This window comes from Lotus japonicus, chromosome 3 (genome assembly GCF_012489685.1).
Source record: "Lotus japonicus ecotype B-129 chromosome 3, LjGifu_v1.2".
NCBI classification, from domain to species: domain Eukaryota; kingdom Viridiplantae; phylum Streptophyta; class Magnoliopsida; order Fabales; family Fabaceae; genus Lotus; species Lotus japonicus.
The window spans coordinates 10,943,906-10,962,515 of NC_080043.1; the positions used below are offsets into that span (position 1 = coordinate 10,943,906).

The window sequence follows — 18,610 nt, forward strand, 5'->3', positions numbered from 1 at the left end:
TATCTCTAAATCATGAAATTACAAACTATTGTGTATTTTATTGTAAAGTACAGAATTGTAAAGTACAGAAAAAAGAAAGGGTAAAACTTACATGCAGTACCGCAGGTGCAGTACATGTTGTTGCCCAATCAGAATTTGACATATGGCTTTAATTTCTACAACTGTTGTCCCCGTTCAAATAACTTTGACGTCGTTAAGCAGAGAAAAAAAAATTCACCTTTCAAACCGCTTAAAGGAAAAGTTGTAGCCCCCTCCCCCTGGTCCTGCTCTTCAATCCTTTCTCGAACCTTCTCAAAACTTTGAATACAAATTCTGTTGAATTGATCAAGGTACCAGACACTGTTGCAGGTTTCTTTCCATCAATGACTGCAGCAAGTCCTTGAATTTTCAAGATTTACTTGTTTACAAAATTGAAAAGGTTGATGTCACAGCAAGCACAAGTGAAGTGACCATGGTTTCCCCTGTTGCGAAAGTGGATCTAGAATTCAGTACTCTTTAATTTCAACTTCATGTCAATCAACATTGAATTGAATGGGATCGCTCTCTTATTAACCGGTGGATTTGGGATCCCTCAAACTTGAGCGACCCAATCTCAAATATTGGATTTGTTCCTGCACTTTTTATCCTCTGCATGAATGGTGAAAAAACAATGGTCGATGATAAACAGAACGATAGTTAACAAACGGAAAGGATAAGAGAAACGAAACAATAGCTAACTCAGAGTTAACAGAAATAATCACGGTTGAGTTACTAGATCTAATGTGCAATTAAAGTAACCTAGGTGTCACATTTTTATTGGAGAACAGTACCAACCATACATATGGTACTGTATCTAAGTTTTTCCCAAAAGAAATATGGAATACAGAAAAGTAACTAACCCATAAGCAAGTTTTTAACTGTTGTTAGCAAGGTTTTTAAAGGAAGGGGAATCTATGCATGACATGAGAGAGCCCGTTTGGAGCAATTTATTGGCATTCAAGAGAATAAGCTATATTTCCTAGTTCATACCAATAGGTGTAATTTTCAATCGAGCAAAAGTTTCATGCTCTGGCTCTTTCCTCAAAATGTCAGCTGCTATTGGGTCGGGCTGAACACCATGCAGATCACCAGAAACACTATGAGAACGGATCATACTTGAAGCAGTGATTGCCATCTGCTCTCCATTAGTATTAACATGATTAGGTAAAGTCTCGTATGGATTTTTACCTTCAGCCCCCTGCATGCATTTCAAAATCAATCTTAAAAGGTAATTCAATTTGTTGACCTTAGTGAATATAGAACACTGCATCATATTAGCACAGCTAAAAAGTATTGAGAGAAAAGCTAGAGTGATTGCAAGCCCAGCAGGAGAGGGAAGGGCAAGGAGGAAAAAAAAGCAGAGAAACAAAGGCCAAGTTACTTATCATCTCAAAACTAAACTTTCTTCTTATATAGAAAATCAAACGAAAAGTAAACTTAATTGAACAAATGCATTGCTTACAACATCTCCATTCGAGTGCAGATATGTAGTATCTAAATTAGCGCTTTCTGATATAATATCTTCGTCATCTGATTCCTCTACGCTTTCAAAGGCACTAGCACTTGCAACAGGAGATTTGGGAGAAGTTGGTCTTAAAATATTCCTCTTAAAGGAACCAGTATTCGTAGATTTTCCTGCGAGAAACATATCTTAGTCTGGAAAAAAAGTTGAGATTAACCCATATCTTAGTCTTCTATAACATCTTGTCATCTTCTTCTATCATGTTAACATCATAGAACAGAACCAAAACAACAAAAAACAGAGCCAATAATAAAAATACACAAGAAAAAACAACAGAATCAATTCATTCCAACCCATTTGAAATTGACTTCAATGTCTCTAATTACACTAAAAATGTGAAGTGAAAAACCCACACTCCTTAAGTGAGAAATCACAACTTGATACACATTCCAAGCTGCGGAAACAGATCAAAAAGAGATTAACACACAGCTGAACCAATTGAACACCAAAAATTTGCCAGATTATAGCTCAAGCTCAATACACAGTCACTGAGATAATCATTGAATCAACTCAATATCATCATAAAACCATGAGCACAACCGTACCTTCACGGAGCGTATGCAGCCGCGGAAGCCCAGCCGGAATCCCCTCAACGTGCATCAGCCCGTTCCTCTTCTCCTCCCCATCTAGCCCGCCGTCGATCGTCGTAACATCCGGCAGCCGATCACTCTTTCACAAAATTAAAGGAATAAAATAACTCTAGAATTGACAATAGAACAACATTGTGCTTTCCATTAAAAGACAATAAGGAAGAACAAGTACAGCCCCTACTAGAGCATAACCCGGCTACCACAAGTAAACACCATACTATACTTTCAAACAAACACATACCTATCTGTTCACCATTTAACATATTGGCATCCCTCTTAGCAACTATTTTATCGGTAAATTCGACCCATCTACACAATCACACAGAAAAACACAATGATCAAACTCAAAACTACTTTAGCCAACAATTTCAATCAGATATCAATCCAATTCCAATAACAACCTTCCAAATAAATTATAACAGGCTTAAATCAGAAACAAAGTAAACAAACAAACCTAACCTTCCACCACCGTGAGGGGCCAATGTGCAGGGGAGGAGGATGAAGAGGCGAGGCCTTCTCGCAAGGATGCGTTTGGAAGGCGTGGAGGAGAAATTGGAGTCGCTGGCCTTCCTCAGCGTTAACAGATCGAGGATGGAGAACCACTGACCTCAGTTCTGCGGCCAAGAACCTTGAGCCAAAGTGTTGGACGATGAAAAACAAGAGCGGCAGCGGCGCGCCAGGGACGGTGGCGGCACGATGGGGTGTAGGGGTTGAGAGAAGGAGCACAGCGGTTGAGAGAGACTGAGGTAGCACCATCGAGATAGAACGAAACTGATAAGGGTTTACGGGATTTGGGTAAAGTTATTGGGTTCTGCAATTTTACGAAATCAATTGATAAATATTAACAAATCGAAACAATAACATAAATCTTATCTGAGTCCAGTGGAAAGTGGTTTTGAAATAGCCTAAGGTATCCGGGTTCGAATCTCATATGAAACAAATTTAGAATCCAAGATTTATTTTTTACTTATCTTTTAAAGCGCTTACTTAAACGAACCGCTGTAAAAGCCTATCAACCGCTCCGTGTTTTTGTTTTTACAGCGGTTGAGACCTGAACCGCCCTTAATAGGGAACAATTTTACAGCGGTTTATTTAAGAAAACGCTGTAATAGCCCATCATCCGCTCCGTGTTTGTGTTTTTACAGTGGCTGCCACCTGAACCGCTGTAAAAGGGGCGCTGTAAAAGCCCTTTTCTGGTGTAGTGATTTTTCTTATAGTTAACCAGCCTCAACAAGAAAATTAGACCAACTCATAATTCTAAACTCACCATCAACCAAACAGAAAAATCTGATTTACCAAAAAAAAAAAACTCACCCATTAGAAAGGAAAAATAAAAAAAGTATATATGTACCCACATAAAATTTAGTCAAATACATTTTTTTTGTCATTTTTTTTTTCATGTGTATACATTTACTCGCAAAAAGGATATATTGTTCATACATTTGTTTTTTTTTTCTGAAAAGCATGGATTATATTCCATTAAATTGGGCCTAACCCAAAGGCTGAGAGCTTGATACACAACTATGTGAGTTTTAAAACCTTACCAACTAGTTGGTACATTGACAGGAGAGTAAAACACGTGCAAATCTAATAGAAAACTATTTTCTGAGGGCTACTTTCCCTAAAATGTGTCTTTCTTCCCCAATTTCTTTAGTCTATGCTCGTGAGGGCTCCTCTGGTAAATGGCAAAGGACTGTGCCTATTTGAATGGTGTCTTGGAGCTCTCTTCTTCCTCCTGATCTGATCTAAGCTTATCTCATGCCAAGGCTTGAGATAATACTTGCGGTTGAATCCAGATCCAGTTCTCCAGTAGTGATCCATGGTGGCCAAGATTCGCTGTGCAATGAGCTGACAAATATGGAAGGGCAGCTCGGCTTTGTTTTTTTTTGCCCAGGCTTGCTCTTTTTTTTACCCAGAAAGGGCCCTACGGCCCAAATCACAGATTTCAATTGTATCCCTAGAGAAATAGAATGTGTTGCTTTGACCAAAAAAAAAAAAATAGAATGTGTTGAATGAATCAGAATCGCAAAAGTCATTGATTCTGATCTTTCTCCTTTATTCACACTAGAGAAATTACTTTCAAAAAAAATACTTGAGGAATTCAACAACTGCATGGCTTTACAATGTGAACAGCACATGCTAACAAAGAGAAAATTGAAAAATAGAATTCGGAAACTAAGATAGTCATGACATAACTATCTTTTATTTGGGGTTTTTTCTTTTACATTAATTTATTAGATTGGATATTTTGTGATCCTTCATGATCAAAAATCACTTAAATTTCATTAGTTCGATAGAGTTCTGCAGCCAATCTTGGTTTTGCCACAAGTAAAAGTGGCTTAGCTAGAAAGAGATCATCTTTGGACGGGACAAGATCGATGCTTGATACGTTTGGTGGTGGACTCCAGCTGAAGCCATGAAGCATCCTAGCAAATAACATTACAGTCAATGTGGTGCCAAGTGCTACTCCAGGACAACTACGTCTTCCTGTGGTAAAGGAAATGAACCTCAAATCTGGCTCTGTCAAAACCACATCAATACCCTCCTTGAGATGGCGTTCCGGGTTGAACTTGAGGGGATCAGTCCAGAATTTTGGGTTTCTACCAAGAGCAACTCTACTTAGTAGTACTTGAGTTCCTTTTGGGAACAAGTAGTCACCGACCATTGTGTCATTCATGCAAAGATGGGGAACATTGAAATACTCCATGGGGTGAAGTCGAAGAGCTTCTCTTGCGCAAGCTTTAACAAATTGGAGCTTAGGAATTTCTGATTCTTGGACAAGCCTCTCTTTGCCAACTACATTGTCCAATTCTTCAGTGGCTCGTTTGAGCAACTCAGGTTGGTTTATCATTTCTGCTAGTGCCCATTCAAAAGCATTTGATGGATTGTCCACCATTTCAATCGCCAATTCCTGCAAGAAAAAATTGATTTTTAATAAAGTAATTATATAGATCCTACCTCAAATAGCAAGTTAGGAAAATGGAAAACAAAAATTAAACAAAGTTACCAACAAATTATTATGCTACCTAATTAGTCAGTCACCTATTTCATGATTGGCAGCGTAAAAAAAAAATTGATAGGCATAACCTAATCCGTTGTAATTATATATGCAGTTATATATTTGAGCTACAATGGATTCAATATGAGATGAGATCATCCCACCAAGTTGTGGTGGACCGAAATCTGAGAAAATATATATGTAAAACTATAATAAATAAAATTTATGAAAACTAATTTGTGTGGAAAGAAAAAATAAATATTAGAAATTTTTTGTGAAGAGAATAATGTAAAAACACTCAAACATTATTGATCAAGTGGTAAGAACTGAGAGACATATGATAGACGCTACATGTTCACGCGGAATCGCTAGAAAAAAATATAAGAAAACTCTCTCCCAAAAAAATTACTATCTAATAAAATAAAACTTTGTGGTTGTTTTACCACAGAGTAAGGTGTGGTTTAGTAACCTTGATGTAGTTTCAATTCGTTTTGTACTCTGTTCTTGTCTGATGCTATTTTTTGATCAGACTATTCATATTAATAATATTCATTTCTTTTTTAAAAAAAAGTGAGTAGTTAATTTTTCAGGTAAAAGTAAAATATTCCTAATTTTTTAATCATACATGCATTCATTTGAGGAAATCCTAATCTATCCAAATGTGGTAAACATCAAAGGTTTAACAAAAATTTCGTCTCTCAAGAATAAAACTATTGATCTCAGGCTTTATACCACTTTTAACCACTGATATAGAAATTCTTTAGGTACTAAATTTTCTTACTGTACACAACACAACACATGAATAAAATAAAATAAATATAATGAGCTTCATCAGTCACTACAAAAAAAAGCCATTTTGCGGCGCTTTTGGAACCATTTTGCGGCGGTTAAAACCGCCGCAGAATGTATAATGGGGCGTTTCCTCGAGTGCCGCAGTTACGAGCGTCGGGGCCGTTCTGCGACGCTTATATCCAAGCGTTGGAATAACCGCCGCAATATATAGCGGCGGTTAAAAGCGCCGCAAAACCTGTAATTCATTCCGGCTCTGTTTTGCGGCGGTTTCAAACTGCCGCAAAGTTCTACAGTGAGTTTTTTTTTTGCTACAAGGAGTTTTAAAATAGTTTTTCAATTTTTTTTAAAAGTCAAATTATATATTTAATTTAATCACTAAATAAAATGAAACTTATAATCTTTATAAAATGATCTCTTTAAATAAAATGAAGCTTATAATCTTTTATAATATGATCTCTTTAAATAAAATAGAGTTTATAATCTTTATAAAATGATCTCTTTAAATAAAATGAAGCTTATAATCTTTATAAAATGATCTCTTTAAATAAAATGAAGCTTATAGTATTTATAAACAGTAGCAAAGAAATCAACCTATTCCAAACACCTTGGAAATATGCCAAATGTACTAGCACTTTCATCCACCCAAATGTATTTAAAGGATTCATAAAAAGTAACTTACAAAATAGAAGTAAGTATAATATGATCAAGTACAACTTACAAAATAAATGTTTATCACATAATAAGTGTGGATAGGGGATTAATGCAAAATACTAAATAGAACAAAATAGAAGTAATCAAAATCTAATATCTAGTTCTTGTTTCAAATATACACGCAATCATCAACCATATTGACAATTAATTAATAATCAAGGCAAACAATCCCTCTAATTGCATGGTATTTAAATATTGTTATTATAATTATGATAACAGATGAAACAATCTCTGCTAGCATAATAATAAATAAATAATGTTGACCCCTTTTCTTTTCATTTCATAAAGATACTAGTACTACATTCCAGAATCTTGACCACTCTCTAATGTTATGTATGAGAAACTTGTGTGATGAAAAAGGAGAACACAAGGGGAAAAGGGAAAGAAAGATTTCTGCCCTTTCTATTTGATTCACAGTTTGCAATTCCCAGCATCACCTTTGGAAGTAATACCAAGAAAAGGGCATCAAAAAATAATCGGTGTAATCAAAATCAAACCCCGATGCATGAAACACTATGCTCAATGAAGGGGAAGTTTCACTGTGGGGTTTTATGTACTATGTAGCTCTCATTATTACACAACCAATGCAAAACTTGAGCAGTACACAGAAATAACCTTCCAGGAGCCTTTCTGAGGAGGAACTGTTATCATTGTCAGGGTTAGATACTGTGGGGTTTTTATGCGTATTATAACCTTCAGGTATATATACCTTTCCATTTCATGGTTTTTTAAATTTGTGCATGACCCTTTTCCATATCCATCCCTTCCAAAACAACAAAAAAAGGGAAGCAAGTAATTAAGCATTTTTAGACTAAATTCTTGTATTTATTGTATGCAGTTTGAAAATATTTACTTTTGCTGGGACTATTGGAATCCTAGTGATTCTTCCAGTCAACTGCTGGGCAGATCAGCTACAAGATTTTGATGGTGCAGATTTCACCAACAACTCCTTGGATGTGTTCACTATATCAAATGTAAACAGTGGCTGTAACTGGTAAATACTACCTCTATATTTGATTGGTCTAGTTGAGCTATGCCTAGAGAACCCAGTGGACACAAATAACTAGAGGTGGATTCTGATGTTAGTACTACAACATCAACGAAATTGGCTGTAGCTACCCAGTGGACACAAATAACTAGAGATGGGAGGAGGAACTATCAACGCTAGAAGCTACTATGTTTCATCATAGGCTATGTTACGAAACCACATTCACTGAGTGAAGTGAAAGCAGAGGTTTATTTACAAAGAAATTGCACATCTGAGAAGAAATTGAAACCAAGAACTAGGTGCTTACCTTCAATCAAAGCTACAAGGAGAAGAAACTTAAACCCAAGATGAAAATCTGAGTGAGAACCGAGAGCACGAACACCAGTTTTGATGAGAATGTGAATCTGAAACCTAAAATCCCTAATTCCTAACCAAAACAAACAGATCCAAATCAGAAACCTGAAACCTAAAACCTAAAATCCCAAAACAAACTAAGTGCTTACCTTCAATCAGTGATTGAGCTTCAATCTGGAACTTTGCTTCTGAAAATCGCCATCGCTGAGAGAGGAGTGAAGGTGTGGTGAAGAATCGTGATCTGAGAGGTGAAGGTGTGGTGGGTTCAACTTCTGAAAATCGCTTGAGAGGTGAAGGTGAAATCGTGAAAATCGCGATATGAAATGAAGAAGAGGTGAAGTGGGTTTAATTTAGGGTTTTCTGGTTTAATTATTCTGCGGCGCCTGGTCGAACCGCCTCTGAAATAACCGCCGCAAATGCGTGAAAAACCGCCACTAAATGAAAATAACCGCCGCAAATTGTAAGTAAAATGCGGCGGCTGCGTTAACCGCCTGGAAAAGCGCCTCTATTTTTCATTTTGCGGCGGTTTTCGCGTAACCGCCGTAGAAAGTCCTCCGCTAAATACCAATTTTGTTGTAGTGAGTAGTGGGCCCCAGAAGTGACATATTGAGGGAAATAAATTTTAAAGTAGAGTGAAGTGGGAGCATAAAAACACTGAAATGTCACAGTCGACATAAGGGTACGTGCTGCTAGCGGTTTGGATCCTCTCATGTGTAAAAAAACTTGAGAGTGTCAAGTTTTACCATCTCACCATTAACTTTTGTGTAGATAATAAATGAAAAATAAAATAAAATAAAATTAATGGTGAGATGATGAAACTTGACACTCTAAAGTTTTTTTACACATGAGAGGATCCAAACCCTTAGCAACATATACTCTCACATTCTTAACGTGCATGTGTCACAAAAATTTTAGTGAACAATATATTAAAAGTCTGTTAGCTTTTTTTTAGGGGTTGTCTAAATGACCCATGGTGAAATTTGGGTTAAGTAACCCATAATCTAAATGAACCAATCACATTTAAGATAATTTATTTATGTTTTTGTCCCTAATTTAAACACATAAATATAAAATGGTACCTGAAAAAAATATAAAGGTTTTAGTCCTTGAATTTTTTTTATTTAATCTAAAATTGTTCCATGTGAATTTTCCATATCTATTTTGATTCCTTCAAAATTTCTTCCATCAAATTAAGTCATTTTTCCCTCATAATTTTTTCAAAACCCAGAAATTCATATTCATCCTAAAACTCAAAATTCATCTCAGAAAGGATGAGAATCTCCTGTTTCTATTGTCTCCATGTCCCTTCAATTAAGAATCACCACGTGACTAAAATTTACAAGTCACTTTTTTCTAATTTTACGTCGTGAATCTGTCTACCGCATACACCTGCTTGACGATGGAGCACATAAGCAAACCCCATCCAGCAAGTCTAGAGACTCATGTGCGGAAAAGGATTGTAAAATTAAAAGTAACATTCCCATTTAGCCCAATTAAATTGATGAACAGTAAAAGAGTGGTGGTGGTTGAATAAGAAATTAAAATTACTGTTTTGATGAATAATTATTGTCGTAGATGAGGTTTGTGATTGTAAGAATTTGGGTATTTTGCGATGAACAGAACTTCTTGTTGGAGGACCATGGAGAGCAATTGTTGCTGCTGCTAATTGATTCTGGGTGGGGGTTTGGGTGATTTTTTTTGAAAGGCAAATTATATATATATAAGCAAAAGAAGTGTCGTGTCCAGTACATTAATAAAAAGGAAGAAAAGCCAGGCTAAAAAGCCATGGGACAAGAGCAGGGGAAGAAACTCCCGAAAAGCACACAGAGGCAAAACAGGCAGGGCAAGCTTGCCTCCTCCCAAAATACGAAACCCAATCCAGGCACCAGGGCAACAAGAGTAAATAGAGCGCACCGAGTCCAATCCCAGGCATAGACCAAGAATCGATTCCCAATCTACAAACGGGGCAAGAGAAGGGAGTTTGGGTGGTGATGGTGGTTTTGGGTGGGAGAAGAGGAGAAAGAAGATGAAGAAAAATTCTGGGTTTTGAAGATGAAGATGGAGGAGTTTTTTAGATGAATTTCTGAGTTTTGGGATGAAGATATGAATTTCTGGGTTTTGAAATAATTATGAGGGAGAATGACTTAATTTGTTGGAAAAATTTTTGGAGGGACCAAAGTAGATGTGAAAAATTCATATGGAACCATGTTAAATCAAATAAAATTTCAACGGCTAAAACTTTTGCATTTTTTATTTAGGTACCATTTTAGATTTATGCGTATAAATTAGGGACCAAAAACATATTTAACCCTGAATAAATTAATAAATAAAATTTAAAAATTTCATTCAATTATCTTAAATGTGATTGGTCCATTTAGATTATGGGTTACTTAACCCAAATTTCACTATGGGTTATTTAGACAACCCTTTTTTTGAACGTAAAAGTTTGTTAGCTTGTTTTAATGAAAAATGTTTTTTTTTCATCGGAAAGTAAAAAAACAGAAGAAGAAAAGCTACGAGCCTAACACATCTCTAAAAGGTTATTTTGTTTGATTGCAGATTTTAAAAATTATTGTATTTAAAAATTGTTTTTTTAAGGAAAAATAATTTTTGAATTAGATCTTAGAAATTGAAATTGGGAATTTTATTAAAAACGGTTACAGTTATTGAAAAAAAAAACAAATTTTTGAAATTTTCAGATTTTAAAAATAACAAACCACAAACCGTTTTTAAAACCTGTAATTAAACGTACTCTATATATATTTATATTTTACTTTCCCTTTCATCTTCATTCCACTTATTTTCTCTTATATCTCTCGTTTTTTATTTTTATTATGTCACATATCATGTCACTAATCTATGTGTCTTCTCTACCAATTTCTCTAGATGTGACTAAATTTGGAGCGCGAACATACTATTCTCCGAAGAAAAATGTTGGGTTAACACTCTATAGATGTAGATACATTAAAAAAAGAAAATTAGCAAATGTGATATATAATATGACGCCACAAAAAGTGAATAATAGATACAGAAAAAATTATATATATGTGAGATGTTTGTAATGTTGAGAAGGGATACTAACCCTCACCCTAACACTCATTTTTCAACATTCTAGTTAAAATGCATGTGGGTTCTACTAATTAGAAGTGAGACTCACTCACATTTTAGTGAATTTTATATAAATTTTAACCAATAGAAAAACGAATGTTAAAAAATGTGTTAAAAAGAGGATTGCTAGCAATTTTTTTTTATAATGTGTGTATGTATGTACTATAACTATATTTTGAATTAAAAAAATATTTTAACGTCAATGACAACATGCGGCAAATATATTTGAAAAGTGTATTAAGCAATAATGCATGCGGGAGGAAAATTGAAGGGAAAATTAAGTATATTACTATAATTTGCTCCTTGAGTTCCTTCAATGTGAGTAATGGTATATTGTTGGCATCCTTGAGTTTGATCAACACGTCCAGTAAGTCTTCTTCAACGGTCTTCAAGCCATCATTCCACTGTTTGATTCTATCATCAATAATGGGATCATGATACTTCCTCATGATCCTCATAGCTTTCATGATTTTGCTCCTATGGCCATCCAAGTCAAGTCTCCTCAAGATTGGAACAAAATCAGAAATGGAAAAGGCATAAACATATTTAAGTATTGTGAAAGTAGCATTCTAAGAAGGAAGAAATCACCTTAACGGGTGGACTGGATTAGCTTGAGTGATTTATCATGTGAACCAGGATAAAATCCTTGTGTGCTTTTCTATCTCTTATCTTAAGCACTTTGTTCTCGAAAGATTTGTTAAAATCTTTAAGGTGGAAGTTTTATTCTGAAAACGTTATTCAAACCCCCCCTTCTACCGTTTTTCATACCTTCACCATGGACTTCGTGACGGCATTGCCCCTAACATGAAGGAGATTTGATGCAATTTGGGTAGTGGTTGATCGATTGACGAAGACTGCTCACTTCGTGCCGATCAATCTGAACTACAAAGTGGAGAAACTAGCAGAGATCTACATTGCAGAGATTGTTCGTCTGCATGGGGTACCATCTAGCATTGTGTCGGACAGAGACCAGAGGTTTACCTCACGTTTCCGGGGAGCTTTGCAACAAGCTTTGGGAACCAAGTTGAGATTGAGTTCCGCTTATCATCCACAGACGGATGGGCAAACCGAAAGGACTATTCAGTCATTGGAGGATTTGCTAAGAGCTTGTGTGTTAGATCATAAAGGAAGCTGGGATGAGTTGTTGCCGCTGATTGAGTTCACCTACAACAACAACTTTCATGCGAGCATCGGGATGGCACCTTATGAAGCTTTGTATGGTCGGAGGTGTCGAACGCCTTTGTGTTGGCATCAAGATGGGGATAACTTAGTGGTTGGACCCGAGCTGGTTCAGCAAACCACCGAAGAAGTAAAGCAAATTCAAGAAAAGATGAGGATCTCGCAGAGTCGTCAGAAGAGTTACGCTGACAATCGAAGAAAAGAGCTGAAATTTCAAGCTGGAGATCATGTCTTCTTACGGGTTACCCCGATGACAGGTGTCCGAAGGGCGATCAAGTCTAAGAAGCTTACTCCAAAGTTCATTGGACCGTACTAGATAACGGAACGAGTTGGGCTAGTGGCATTTAGGATTGCGTTGCCGCCTTTCCTATCCAATATCCATGATGTACTTCATGTGTCACAGTTGCGGAAGTACATGGCTGATGATTCTCATGTTCTTAAACCTGACGACATTCAGCTAAAGGATGATCTGACGATGGTGATGCCTCCCATCAAGATCGTCGACAGGAGCACGAAGCGTTTAAGGAACAAGGAGGTGGCCTTGGTGAAGGTCGTTTGGAATCAAGCGACAGGCGATGCTACATGGGAACTAGAGAATAAGATGTGGGAGTCACATCCCGATTTGTTTGTAAACTCTTAAGTTTCGAGGGCGAAACTATTTTAAGGAGGGTGGTATTGTAAGACCCTACTTTGATGAATAAAATTATTTATTTTATAATAAATGATAAAATGTGTCTTGCTTATGATTTGTGAATTTCCTTGATGCTTTGTAGTGTGAAGTATTATGGAAGTGATAATGGTACTTAAGGGCTAGGATATAATTTTTATAAGGTCAATGATCCCAAGATGAATGAGTTTGAGTTGCTTGGAGGCCAAGCATGGTGCCATGGTCGAATCCCATGAGGAAGGAATGAGGGAAGACTTGTTTGACTTGGTTGTGCTTAATTTGTGGTAATGATTTGGGGGTTATGACTCCTTAGTCAATGAAAATCAGTTTTGTTGAGGGAATAATGAGAAATTGATGAGCATTAATTTCATGTCTCATTTCAAATTGAAAGAAAAGGTTGTGAATGCCCTTGGAGTCTATATAGGCCGCGGGTTTGAGGGTAAAAGGGGGAGAGATTTTCAGATTTTGGAGTGAACAAAAGGAGAGAAGAATTAGAAACCCTCTTCACATTTTCATCACTTCACACATTCAGCAAAAGAAAGAAAGAAAGAGAGAGTGAGAGAGAGAGAGAGAGGAAGGCCGTGGAAGAGATGAAGAAGAAAAGAAGAAGAAGAAGAAGAAGAAGAAGAAGAAGAAGAAGCCGTGGAGGAGCAAGGGTGAGGAGGAGATTTCGAGCAAGGAGAAGGGAGCAAGGATCATTCTCTTTGAATCATTTATCTTCACCTATTCTTCTCAAAACACTAAGACTAAGGTAAGGGTGGATCTAGTGGGTAGAGTCTAGGTTTCTACATGATGGAAGTTTTTCCTTGATTTGCATGCCTATGATCTGAGTTGGTTTAGGTTGATGATGTATGAGGGTTGAGGGTAGAAATCATGCTTAGGGTGTGTTATATGTGCAGCCACAAATATGATCAAAGCTTGATGCCATGCTACTTGTCATAGTTGCCAAGACTTGACTATGTTGCCATGTTTGTGCCTAGAATAAATTCTGTATTGGATTGTATGCTTAGGGCTGATTATGATGATGAATAGCATGATCTATTGCTTCTGTACAATGGCCTAGAGGATGGTGAGGTCGTTAGCCTAACTGAACTTAGGTGACTAACTGTGATATAATTTAAAGATTTTCCTTATTAAATCTTGTTAATTATGAGAATTACATGATTATGCAACTGTATATATGAGAACATGAGATCTGACCCTGTTATTTGTTTATGTGTTATTCTGGGGGGGGGCCTAAATGGTGAAGGTCAAGAGCGCAGTGACCTCGTGGACGATAGATTTGCATGACCAGCATAAGGACAATGCCTGGCAGACCGACTCTGCCAAGGTACGTGGCCTTTATGTCGGCAGCGCTACGATCACGAGACGTGACCGGCACGGGAACTTCGTCGAGACACAGATCATGGAATGGGGCAAGGTCAAGATGCCCTTCGCACCATGTCGCTTCTTGCATCCAGGAGATGAGGGTTCTTGCTCGAACTCTCCACAGTGGGTTGCAGGAGAGGATGGTTCTTCACGGGCGTTCGGGGCACCAGATTGGTGGGCACGCATTGGCGACTTTCCAGCTCCGCCTCCAGAGTCCCTTCCGGTCCCTACTGAGCCTATGGAGGACTTTGCTCCACGGTACGTTGCAGTAGCTGATGCACCTGGGGATGTCGAGATGGAGGGACATGGAGATGCACCAGAGGTCAGGGCTCCTGTGAAGAAGCGCCAGAGACAGTGCGGTTGGCTCGACGAGTGACTGATGTTGCCTTGCTGGGGGTTGAGTGTTTCGTAGTGCTGAACTATCTTTTATCAGTTTTATTTTCCGGGTTTTGATGTAGCGTTGATGTAGGGCTTTAGCCCGAGATTCCCATTTATGTACTTTGAATTATAGTGGTTTCTTTTATTATAAAGTCATTTTATTCAGAAATGCATGTCTTATTTATTCCGCAAAATTTATATCGTAAGGTTTTCAAGAGTTTCACATTAATTGAACTTTTGTCATTAAATAAAGATTAATAATCGAACGACGAAAATACTTTACGAAAATGGTGATGTTTGGTTTACTGTGTGACACTCGAGAAATCGGGGCGTTACAAGATCCATGAGTACTCCTGTGTCTGAAAGCGAGAAACTGATATTATGGAGTGTCTTAGAAGCTGAGTGCTCAACTATTAGGTACCTAATGCTGTTGTTTTTACCTTTTCTCTATTTTTTTAGGTATCTAGGATTCTTTTATTCATTTTATGGTTATGATGGAATTTTAACTTCATCTGTTTATTTCTTTTATTTCAGTCAGCTGCATGAGAAAACACTGTTTGAGGCAAACAACTCTTTCCTTAAAAAACATAAAGGTCAGTGAACCTATCTTCAACTTGAAAACACATATTTCAAGTTTCTTTATAAAGTATTCTTATTTTGTTTCTTCATTGTTCAGATTCTTTGCAGAATTGTTTCTTCATTATTTTGTTTCTTCTCTAGAGACAAAGAAAAGATTGGAGAAAGGCTAACCCATTTATTGAATATATCAGATTTAGAGTGAGATTATGGTAAAGGTTGAAATGCAGTGAATGCTTGAAGTTCAGAAAATTTGTGCACTTTTTAATGTTCATGAACAGTGACAAATCTATCCAGAAGAACCTCTAAAAACCTCTCCAAAAGGCACTGCAAACCTATTCAATTCAACATACACATATCATAGTTGGTTCTGCTTCCCAATCAGTGTTTGCAAAGATATGCCTAATTTTTGAAGTGATCTCAAAAGAAAGAAACAATAGCATTTGTCTTTATTCTATTATCTAAATATTGATCATTTGTTATAAATCTTTTCTTTTACACACAACCCAAATATGCCCGCACGTCTCAAATTTTCTTATCTTTTATGCACATGCTTTGATAACTTGAATGATTCTGGATTAATTAGGTTCAGGTCGTTTTAGTATTTTACTTCATTAGTTATTTGTTTATGATTTTTACGTTGACTTGATTGTGCTTATGTTAACTGGGGTACTAACGAAGTTTTATCAAGAGATATTCAGAATGAATGAAAGACAACAAATATTTATCAGCGTTACACTAATGTCAAAGTTTGAGATTACATGAGTTTCAATATATTATTTACTAGAATGTTCACCCGTGCGTTTCACGGGTTAAAGATTTGTTGACATAATTTTTTTGGTAACAAAAACCATTACAAAATAGGTTTTCAAGTGCATCTAAAAAAAAGAGTACACTCAAATAAAAGATTCAAAGAACAACATATTATTCTAATCAATTCATACCACAAATTCCATCCATTACTAAATATATTACTCTCATGAAGAAAAAACATTGTTTATTGAATACCAAAAAATCACTTAAACTTAAAACTAATAACATGCCATTACAATAAACTACAGAAACATAAAACAACATTTTATTGATGGGGAAATTTTCATGGGCAAAACCCAACATCAACAACACTGAAATTAGGATCACTAAACATAATCTTCAGTATATTTCCAGGCTTCAGTTTGTGGATAGCACAAAAACGCTTCCAACCTTTTCCAATCTTAGCATACCTGGCTCCTGGTGGAGCAAGAAGAGAGCAAACAACTTCAGCATCTTCTAGTTCTCTAAGAGTCCATCTAAATACACCACACCTATGAACAAAATCAGCAGCATGTCTTGGAAGAGCCTGTAAAAATAAAAAATTCATCAAGTATTAGATAGAAAAATAGAGAAATAACATTATTAGAAAACACATCATAAACAAAATCACCACATTACCAGTTGGCTAGCTTTAGATTGGTATATAGTCAATTGGAAAACAAAAGCACAAGGATAGCCAGCTTCTAAGAAATGAGAACGATCCGGAAAAGGAATTGTTAGGCGGGCATCAATAAGAAAAGGCTAAAAAGCACTTTTGGCCCCTGATGTTTCAAGTTTTTGCAAATTATGCCCTTACTCTATTTTTGTCGATGTTTCTATCCCTCATGTTTTCAAACAGTGCACCGTCTACCCCTCTGTCACTCAGACACGTTAAAAAACTAACGGAATGAGCTAATTTGACTTTTTTTATATTATTTGGATCTCTCACATGGAAATTACAAGTGAAATTGAAAAAATTGGGCATGAGAGATTCAAACTCAAGACCTGTAAGTAACAAAACATGTATTTAACCAGTTCAGTTACATACATAATTGATAAATACATCAAGCAAATTTAATTGATATCATTTCTTTGATCATCATCAACTTCATATACTCATCTTCATCTCTCCAATCCACTCAGGAATCTCTCCTGAGAAAACCTGAGTGACGGAGGGGTAGACGGTGCACTGTTTGAAAACATGAGGGGTAGAAACGTCGACAAAAATAGAATAAGGGCATAATTTACACAAACTTAAAACATCAGGGGCCAAAAGTGCTTTTTAGCCATAAGAAAAGGAGGATCAACTTTTAAATAAGAAACTTATTTAGCAGTATTGTCCAATATTGTAATGTCAAACACAGATCTCCCAATATACTTCAAGATATACCAATTAATTCCAACCAATCCATAAAACTTACGAATCTCATTCCATCCATCCGTCAGCAGATGTTTGTCCAAGACTTTTTCATAGCGAACTTTGTGGTTATTTCCAAAAGGATCAGCGAAGCTAAAAACAAAACTCAGTTCATCTTCATATTTGGAAACAAAGTCTTGAGGAATTAGAGTGGATGTCTGCAAAAAATTATAGAATAATAAGTATCAGGTTTCATAACATCAAACTTCAAATAATAAATAAGAAATGGAAAATACAATGAAAAATTACTTCGTGTGGACGACTTATGGCAACAAAGCAATCCTTGTACAGATTGGCCGCAGGAATCAAATAAGAGTCCATCTCTGGGAAACTTTGAATAAAACTCTTTGTAAGAAAACTTTTTAACACAATCAACGGACAGGGAATACAAAATAACTGAGGCACAAAGAGAATGTAGAAACTAAAAGAGGAGAAAAAGAGCAGTAAAATACTATCTCCGTAATATAAGAGCCAAACAAATACGATTCTTATTTTATGTCAACTTTATGAAATTATTCATCATATTTTTCTCAATTTCTTTGCATTATTGATGATTTAGAGAAGGCAGAGAGACAAATAATTAATGTCCTACAAACTCCAAATTGATTTATCAAAAACCTCCAAATTAATTCTTATAAAAAAAGATTAAGGTGCACCTTTAATTTAGTTCTTATAAAAATGAACAAAGGGATAGAGTACTTTTTAAAATAGAATCTTGAAAGCACAAAAGTTCCTTAATCAAGTGTTTGTATCATCTAGCACAAGATTTATCTTGATAAAAATATAAACAATTGTTGCCATAGATAAAGGACTACAGTTTATAAACTAATTCAAATTACGTGATTTCATTTTAATGCATTTGAACTTTTGTAAGCCACACAACCTTTGGTGTTTTTGTCATTTTCATATAGGTGTAACTATTCTCAACTGATATTATGTATAAAGATGTAACAACTTCATTATTAATAGGGTTAATTCCACTTTTCGATCGCGAGAGAGACGACGCAAGGCTTGTACCTCGCAGTGTTCTTTTACGGAGGCGAGAGATCAAGCGGTGGCTGTTGCGGTGCACAGATGGCATCGGCGCGGTGCGGTACAGTGTGGTGGCTCGGGTTTTGATGGAGGCCGAGGAAATAGTGGGGAAATGGGTTT

At 36.3% G+C, this 18,610-nt stretch overlaps 2 protein-coding genes across 2 annotated transcripts; both read right to left on the reverse strand.

The window, feature by feature from the left end:
• Positions 1-328: 328 nt before the first annotated feature.
• LOC130748915 (AMP deaminase-like) lies at positions 329-1,681 on the reverse strand. The gene is made up of 3 exons (XM_057602163.1): positions 1,481-1,681; positions 1,009-1,216; positions 329-627 (listed from the first exon to the last, which is right to left on the reverse strand). Exons 1-3 carry the CDS (start codon positions 1,664-1,666, stop codon positions 593-595), a joined length of 429 nt encoding a protein of 142 aa, XP_057458146.1. The 5' UTR covers positions 1,667-1,681; the 3' UTR covers positions 329-592.
• A 2,526-nt stretch (positions 1,682-4,207) lies between these two features.
• On the reverse strand, positions 4,208-12,563 carry LOC130743595 (isoleucine N-monooxygenase 1-like). Its single transcript, XM_057595837.1, has 3 exons — positions 12,552-12,563; positions 11,372-11,650; positions 4,208-5,041 (listed from the first exon to the last, which is right to left on the reverse strand). The coding sequence occupies exons 1-3, from the start codon at positions 12,561-12,563 to the stop codon at positions 4,406-4,408; spliced, it is 927 nt and encodes a 308-aa protein (XP_057451820.1). The 3' UTR covers positions 4,208-4,405.
• Positions 12,564-18,610: the final 6,047 nt, after the last annotated feature.

What these genes read in the sequence shown, in the direction of transcription:
- LOC130748915 (XM_057602163.1), bottom strand. Translation starts at nt 1,666, where the DNA reads ATGTTTCTCGCAGGAAAATCTACGAATACTGGTTCCTTTAAGAGGAAT. An exon ending in TGCACTCGAATGGAGATGTT is followed by an intron (nt 1,217 to 1,480) that starts GTAAGCAATGCA and finishes AAATGCATGCAG; the next exon opens with GGGGCTGAAGGTAAAAATCC. An exon ending in ATTGAAAATTACACCTATTG is followed by an intron (nt 628 to 1,008) that starts GTATGAACTAGG and finishes CCATTCATGCAG; the next exon opens with AGGATAAAAAGTGCAGGAAC.
- LOC130743595 (XM_057595837.1), bottom strand. An exon ending in AACTCAAGGAGCAAATTATA is followed by an intron (nt 5,042 to 11,371) that starts GTAATATACTTA and finishes TTTTTCTTGCAG; the next exon opens with GAATTGGCGATTGAAATGGT.